Source organism: Nicotiana sylvestris, chromosome 5, assembly GCF_000393655.2.
Source record: "Nicotiana sylvestris chromosome 5, ASM39365v2, whole genome shotgun sequence".
NCBI lineage: Eukaryota > Viridiplantae > Streptophyta > Magnoliopsida > Solanales > Solanaceae > Nicotiana > Nicotiana sylvestris.
Window position 1 is genome coordinate 15,571,428 of NC_091061.1, and position 7,695 is coordinate 15,579,122.

Sequence of the window (7,695 nt, forward strand, 5' to 3'; positions counted from 1 at the left end):
TGATGATAATAAGGGGCCGTGGGTTTACCAGGTTTTCGATACAGTCTCGGTAGAAAAGGTTCCTGAAGGGAAAAGCATCCCGGTCCCCAAAATAACAGATGCAACTGTCATGGTAGCCTCTGAAATGTTGAAAAACGAGTTTGTACCAGGCAAAGGGTTGGGTGCTGATTTGCAAGGTATTGTTCAGCCAGTTTATTTGCCCAAGAATCTGGATACCTTTGGGCTGGGGTTCAAGCCTACGGCGGCAGATGTGAGATGAGCCCGCAAGATGAAGAAAAGAGTATGGGTTCTTCCCAAACCAATTCCACGTTTGTCCAGGTCCTTCGTCAGGCCAAGTATCGGGAAGCAATTATTGGCAAAGGTGTTTGGTCCACTGATTGGTGCGGATGGGAACTTGGAGAAAGGGCTTGAGAAGGTATTTGCTGAGGTGAACATGGTTGAGGCCGGGGAAGGGTCGAGCAAAGCAGATATACAGTACATCGGGCCACATGCTAATGTCAACAACTGGGAAGCCACTCCTCTTCCATCTCGGAGGGAGTCGCGGTAGTGGGTTTTGTTTTCCTTTTGTTCACCTGGATTATTCCAGGGTTTGTAATTTAGTTGCTATGTTCCGTCCGTTTGGATGAGTTAAAACCCTGTTATCTTTACATTCAATGAAATGCAATTCCTTTTCTTTCTTAATTCCTAATTTTTGTCTCCATTTCTTTTTCTTTTCTTTTCTGTACAGTTGTTTTTATGCTGATATCGATGACATGACATGCATGAGGAATCTTCGGCCCAGTTTTAAAAGCCAATCTAACTCAGAAATAATAGTGCAAGAAATCGAGTGTGATGATGAGGTGGAATATGATGATGACGAGGCCTATGAGGAAGTTAGTAAAGAATTAAGTCACTTTGAAGAAAAACCCAAACCTAACCTAAATGACACAAAAGCAGTTAATCTAGGGGACCCAGACAATGTTCGTGAAACTAAAATAAGTATTCATCTGGAGCCACAACTCAAGGAGGGGATAATCAAAGCATTGTTCGAGTACAAAGATGTTTTTGCATGGTCGTATGATGACATGTCGGGTCTAAGTACCGATTTAGTGGTTCACAAATTGCCCAGTGACTCGGCATTCCCTCCTGTCAAGCAGAAGCTGAGAAAGTTCAAAACGGACATAAGTGTAAAGATCAAAGAAGAGATCACCAAGCAGTTCGATGCGAAGGTCATTCGGGTTACACGGTATCCCACCTGGTTAGCTAATGTTGTGCCTGTACCGAAGAAAGATGGCAAGACCAGGGTATGTGTCGATTATCGGAATCTTAACAAGGCAAGTCTAAAAGACAATTTTCCGCTGCCGACATCCACATATTGATTGATAATTGTGCCAAACATGAAATTGGTTCTTTTGTGGATTGTTACGCAGGTTATCATCAGATTTTAATGGATGAGAAAGATACAGAAAAAACGGCATTCATCACGCCATGGGGAACATACTGTTATCAGGTCATGCCGTTTGGTTTGAAAAATGCTGGGGCAACTTATATGAGGGCAATGACAACAATATTCCATGATATGATACACAAGGAAATCGAGGTGTATGTGGACGATGTGATTTTAAAGTCTAGACAGCAATCTGACCATGTCAGGGATCTGAGAAAGTTCTTCCAAAGGCTTCGCAGGTACAATCTCAAGCTTAATCCTGCAAAATGCGCGTTCGGGATGCCGTCTGGAAAGTTGTTGGGGTTCGTAATTAACCGCCGTGGTATTGAACTGGATCCATTAAAAATCAAGGTCATCCATGAATTACCACCTCCGAGGAACAAGACCGAGGTGATGAGTTTGCTGGGGAGATTGAATTATATCAGCAGGTTCATCGCCCAGCTCACGACAACTTGTGAGCCTATCTTTAAGCTGTTAAAGAAAGACGTTGCGGTCAAGTGGACAAACGAATGTCAGGAGGCGTTTGATAAGATAAAGGGGTATTTGTCAAATCCACCCGTGTTGGTTCCGCCAGAACCAGGGCGACCTTTGATTCTATATTTAACGGTACTAGACAATTCGTTCGGTTGTGTATTGGGTCAACATGATATCACCGGAAGGAAGGAGCAGGCCATCTATTACCTCAGCAAGAAGTTCACACCCTACGAGGTTAAGTATATTCATCTTGAAAGGACATGTTGCGCCCTAACTTGGGTGGCACAGAAGCTGAAACACTATTTGTCATCTTATACTACTTACCTCATATCTCGTTTGGACCCGTTAAAGTATATCTTTCAGAAGCCTATGCCCACATGGAGGCTTGCAAAGTGGCAGATCCTGCTCACAGAGTTTGACATTGTCTACGTGACTCAGACTGCGATGAAAACACAGGCCTTAGCAGACCATCTGGCTGAGAATCCGGTTGATGAAAATTATGAACCTTTGAAGACTTATTTCCCTGATGAAAAGGTGATGCATGTTGAAGAATTGGAACAAGTTGAGAAGCCAGGATGGAAACTTTTCTTTGATGGGGCCGCAAATATGAAAGGTGTGGGAATAGGAGCGGTGGTTATTTCTGAAATAGGGCAACATTACCCTATTACAGCTCAGCTTCATTTTTATTGTACGAACAACATGGCAGAATATGAGGCATGTATCTTGGGGTTAAGATTAGCTGTAGATATGGGTGTTCAGGAAGTCTTGGTCATGGGTGACTCGGACCTACTAGTACACCAAATTCAAGGAAAATGGGAAACACGGGACTTAAAGCTTATACCGTACCGACAATGTTTGCATGAGCTTTGTCAGTGGTTTCAGTCAATATAATTCAAGCACATTCCAAGGATTCATAATGAAATGGCTGATGCGTTGGCTACTCTGGCATCGATGTTACACCATCCGGATAAGGCTTACGTGGACCCTTTGCAGATTCAGGTCCGTGATCAGCACGCTTATTGTAATGTAGTAGAAGAGGAAGTTAACGGTGAGCCGTGGTTTCATGATATCAAGGAATATATCAGGATGGTTGTGTATCCAATACAGGCCACAGGTGATCAGAAACGAACAATTCGACGGTTGGCAAGCGGGTTTTTCCTTAGTGGAGGAGTGTTGTACAAAAGAACTCCAGACTTCGGGTTGTTGAGATGCATGGATGCGAGGCAGGCCACATCTATCATGACTGAGGTACATTCGGGAGTCTGTGGACCGCATATGAGCGGATATGTTTTGGTAAAGAAGATCCTACGGGCAGGTTACTATTGGCTTACTATAGAGCGAGATTGTATCAGTTTCGTACGTAAATGTCATCAGTGCCAAGTGCATGGAGACTTGATTCATTCTCCGCCATCAGAACTACATACGATGTCTGAACCATGACCTTTTGTTGCCTGGGGCATGGATGTTATTGGGCCAATTGATCTAGCAGCGTCAAATGGGCACAGGTTTATTCTAGTAGCTATAGATTATTTTACCAAATGGGTGGAAGCTAAGACGTTCAAGTCTGTGACCAAGAAAGATGTGGTGGATTTTGTGCATTCGAACATTATTTGTCGGTTTGGGATACCGAAGGTGATTATCACAGACAATGGGGATAATCTTAATAGTCATCTGATGAAGGAGACATGTGAGCAGTTCAAGATTATTCATCGTCATTCCACTCCATACCGCCCTAAGGCAAATGGTGCGGTTGAGGCAGCCAATAAGAATATAAAGAAAATACTCCGGAAAATGGTGGAAGGATCTAGACAGTGGCACGAAAAGCTGCCTTTTGCATTGTTGGGATACCGCACCACTGTTCGTACCTCGGTGGGGGCAAGTCCTTACTCTTTGGTATATGGAACGGAAGCAGTGATACCCGCAGAAGTGGAAATCCCGTCTCTCCGAATCATAGTAGAGGCTGATATCGATGATGATGAATGGGTGAAAAGCCGCCTTGAGCAGTTGAGTTTGATTGACGAGAAGAGATTGGCATCAGTGTGTCATGGTCAACTGTACCAGCAAAGAATGGCAAGAGCGTACAACAAGAAAGTGCGTCCGAGGAAGTTTGAAGTCGGACAGTTAGTGCTGAGACGTATTTTGCCTCATTGGGCTGAAGCAAAAGGAAAGTTCTCCCCAAACTGGCAGGGGCCGTTTGTCGTAACCAGAGTGTTGTCTAATGGTGCATTATATCTGACAGATGTGGAAGGAAAATGTGTAGAAATGGACATCAATTCCGATGCGGTCAAGAGATACTATGTATGATTTCTTTATTTTGATTGTACTTATTTGTAGTTGGCATGTTTTAAAGATTGAAATGACGAAGGCGTTTTGTTCTGCTATCTAAACACTTTTACCCCTTGTCGTCCCCTTTGAGCCTTACTTATTTTCTTTCATATCCCTCTTTCGGAATCAATGTCACCATTAAGAAATGCGAGTGCGGAAGAAAAGAAAATGAAAAGAAAAAAAAAAGAAAAAAAAAGAAAAGTGAAAAGAAAGGAATAAAAGAAGGAAAAGAAAAGAAGAAGAAAATTGAAAGTGAAAAGAAGAAAGAAAAAAAAGAAGAAAATGAAGAAAAGAAAGGAAAAGAAGAGCGGAAAAGAAAAAAACAACAACGTAGTCTCTATGACGTGAACTACGAAAGGGTACGTAGGCAGCCTCTCTGAGGTTCAGTCATACCAAAATAAAATTCAAAAGTCCCCAAGCAAGAAACTGGGGCAGAAGTCGTGGTTGTTGTAAGAAATCTGATTTCGAAAGTTGTAATTTTAACCCATTTTGAAATTATTTTGAGCCTTTCATACCCTTTCTTTCTAGCCCCGTCCAAAGCCTACATTACGGTCCAAAGAAAGACCTTTTGATCAGTCTCTGAGAAATGCCAAGTCAAGCAGGTAAAGGTAATTCATGTCTGGGGCAACACTCTGGTTCAAGCAAGAAAAGCAAAAAGATAAAAATGAGAGAGTCTTATTGGTGAAAACCTGCACAGGCACCGTAAGGCGACGGGAGTTGAGAGAGTCTTATTGGTAAAAACCCTCGCGGGCACCTTGAGGCGAAAGTGAGCTAAAAATGATTAATGAAGAAAGGTCTGTTAGTGGAAAATTGTTTCGAGGCGCCACAGGATGAACAGGGCTAAGGTTTGGATAAAGTAATCAAGTGATGGAAATTCTGGGGCAACAAAGGGTGGCGACCAAGAGTTGATTAGTTGGACAGATTGGGCCGATTAGTCCGAAATGCATGTCATGACGATTGGTACCGGCTGTTCCAGTCAGATAAGTTTCTTTCCCCTTTTTTTTTTAGCAGTCATCCAGTTTTGGATTCTTCTTATCCTTAACTCGTAAACTCATTGCATTTCATTCTCTTTGGGGGTTTTATCTGTCTAAAATGTTTCAATGTCAGTTTTGTTTAAAGCAAGTGGAAAGGGATTTGAAAACTCACTATCAGATTTCGGAAAGTGTAAAGCGCGATGTGGTCAGAGCATGTCAAAAACAATGTGATAAAAGGTGGAATACAGGGAATCACCGGAAGTGTCATTGGTGGAATGATTGGGAAATATCGTAGGAAGTGCAAAGGTTCAGAAAAAGGGTCAGAGGTGTGAAACAACAACATGGGTACAGAACACTCGGTTTGTCAGAGTCAGGGGTTCGAAGATCAGTCAGAAAGTCAAAGCGGTTCAGGGCCAGTTCGGGAAGACAATCGGAACAAAACAATGCAGCAGAAAGATCTCCAACAAGAATGCCACCAACTAACCACCATTTTTGAACTGACAAATTTTCTTTGATTAAAACAGGGGCAGCAAAGTTCGTTTGTTTCAAGGGAACTCTCTGTGGAGAAAGGCAGTCACCAAAAAGGTTTGCTTTTTTATTTTCAGGACCCTCCTGGAAAATGGGACCTAGTTTAAAGTTCAGAAATAGCATAATCTAGCATAAATGTATCCCAAAAGAATATAAGTTAGCTTAGAAGTCGGCATGTTCAAGAAAGGATTCAATTAGGAGTTTCCAGGACCCTCCTGAATAATAGGACTTAGCTTTAAGATTTCAATTAGATAACAACATTTAGCGTAAACTCTGTTGTATGGTAGTATAATTCAGACATGAAAGTTGTCACCCTTAAGATAAAATTTGACCTTTGATTTTCAGGACCCTCCTGGATAATGGGGAGTAGTTTAAAGATCCTCTTAGATAGCAAGATTTAGCAAAAGTCACACCCGTAGAAGATATAACTTAGATTTTAATCCAACATTTAGTTAAGAGTTGTGAGGACCCCCCTGAATAATGGGACCCAGCTTTCAAATCCTTAGTAATACTTGGTAATATGGTTTAGTTTTACAATCACATCTGCCCCAGCCACCAAACTGGGGCAGAAAATTTTCTTTGTTTTGTCTATTTGAATTCAGGAGCCCGCCTGGAGAGCAGGGAATACTTTCAGACTCAGAAGTCAGGAGCCCGCCTGGAGAACAAGAGAGTGCAATTTAAGTTTTAGATTTCAAATTCTTTGTTTTGTCTTTGGTGAAGTCAGGAGCCCGCCTGGAGAGCAGTGAATACATTTCAAGTTGAAGTCAGGAGCCCGCCTGGAGAACAAGGGAGTGCAATTTAAGTTTTAGCTTTCAAATTCTTTGTTTTGTCTATCTTGAAGTCAGGAGCCCGCCTGGAGAGCAGGGAGCACTCTCAAGTTAGAAGTCAGGAGCCCGCCTGGATAACAGAGGAATATATTCAAGTTCAAGTTCAGCAGTCAGGAGCCCGCCTAGATAACAAAGGAATACATTCAAGTTCAAGTTCAGCAGTCAGGAGCCCGCCTAGATAACAGAGGAATACATTCAATTTCAAGATTCAGAAGTCAGGAGTCCGCCTGGAGAACAGAGACATACAGTTCAAGTTTCAGTAATCGGGATCCCACCCGTACAATAAGGGAATACATTCAAGTTCAACAATTTGAAGAAAGGAGCAACACCTCAGTTTGTAGTTTGCAATGGCAACAAGGGATTTTACCAAGAAAACACAAGACAACAAGGCAACGAGGAAGTACAACAACAAGTTTGAAGAATTTAGATAGGATTTTGTAATTCATAGGTCATAGTTTAGTTTAGCTTCTTTTATTTTGCCATAGTGTAATAAGGAAGGTCAGCAAGCAGTAGCAGCAGCAATCGCAGTGAAATCATAGCTCCTGGTAGTCTCAGCTACCGGACATTCCCGAACTACACTGACCTGATTCCTGTTTAGCCCAGGATATGTAGGCAACCTCTGAAGCAGGGTGCGGTCAGCTCTTTTTAAAAAAAATGCTTCACACAGAATATTCAAACGGGCAAAAATCGCTCATTTCCGCTCACTTATCTTTGCACGAAAACTCTTCGTGTTTCCAGGCAAAGAGGGGCAACAGTGAGCACGTGATTTTTTCCCAAAGCAAATTATTCCCAAAAATTCAAACAAAACAATTTCTTTATTATTTTACAACTTTTTGTGAATTTTGGTGTCATTTTCTGTTAATTGTTGCATTGTATCTGTGCATTTTAATTCATATAAAAGATACAAAAATATGCATTTGCATTTAGGATTTAATTTCATATTTTTAGTATTAATTAGGGGTTAATTTTTTTTAGAACAAAATATGAAGAAAAATAGTTCACTTTTGCATTTTTTAAATTGTTTAATTGTGAATTCGTCCCGAAATAGTTTTAAAAATAATTTTAGAAATCAATTAGTTTAATTTTGAAATATATTAGGACTTTATTTTAATTGTTGCAATTTTATAAAATCAGAAAAATA

General features: G+C 41.2%; 1 protein-coding gene across 1 annotated transcript; it reads left to right on the forward strand.

Moving 5' to 3' along the window:
• Positions 1–2,269: 2,269 nt before the first annotated feature.
• On the forward strand, positions 2,270–5,267 carry LOC138868305 (uncharacterized). Its single transcript, XM_070145850.1, has 3 exons — positions 2,270–2,614; positions 2,798–3,039; positions 5,234–5,267. The coding sequence occupies exons 1-3, from the start codon at positions 2,270–2,272 to the stop codon at positions 5,265–5,267; spliced, it is 621 nt and encodes a 206-aa protein (XP_070001951.1).
• The last annotated feature ends 2,428 nt before the right edge of the window (positions 5,268–7,695 follow it).

Excerpts from the sequence above, each read along its gene's own strand:
- LOC138868305 (XM_070145850.1), top strand. The coding sequence starts at position 2,270 with ATGCCCACATGGAGGCTTGCAAAGTGGCAGATCCTGCTCACAGAGTTT. Across the intron at positions 2,615-2,797 it reads ACAACATGGCAGAATATGAG|CACATTCCAAGGATTCATAA; the intron begins GCATGTATCTTG and ends ATATAATTCAAG. Across the intron at positions 3,040-5,233 it reads CAGAAACGAACAATTCGACG|CAGTCATCCAGTTTTGGATT; the intron begins GTTGGCAAGCGG and ends TTTTTTTTTTAG.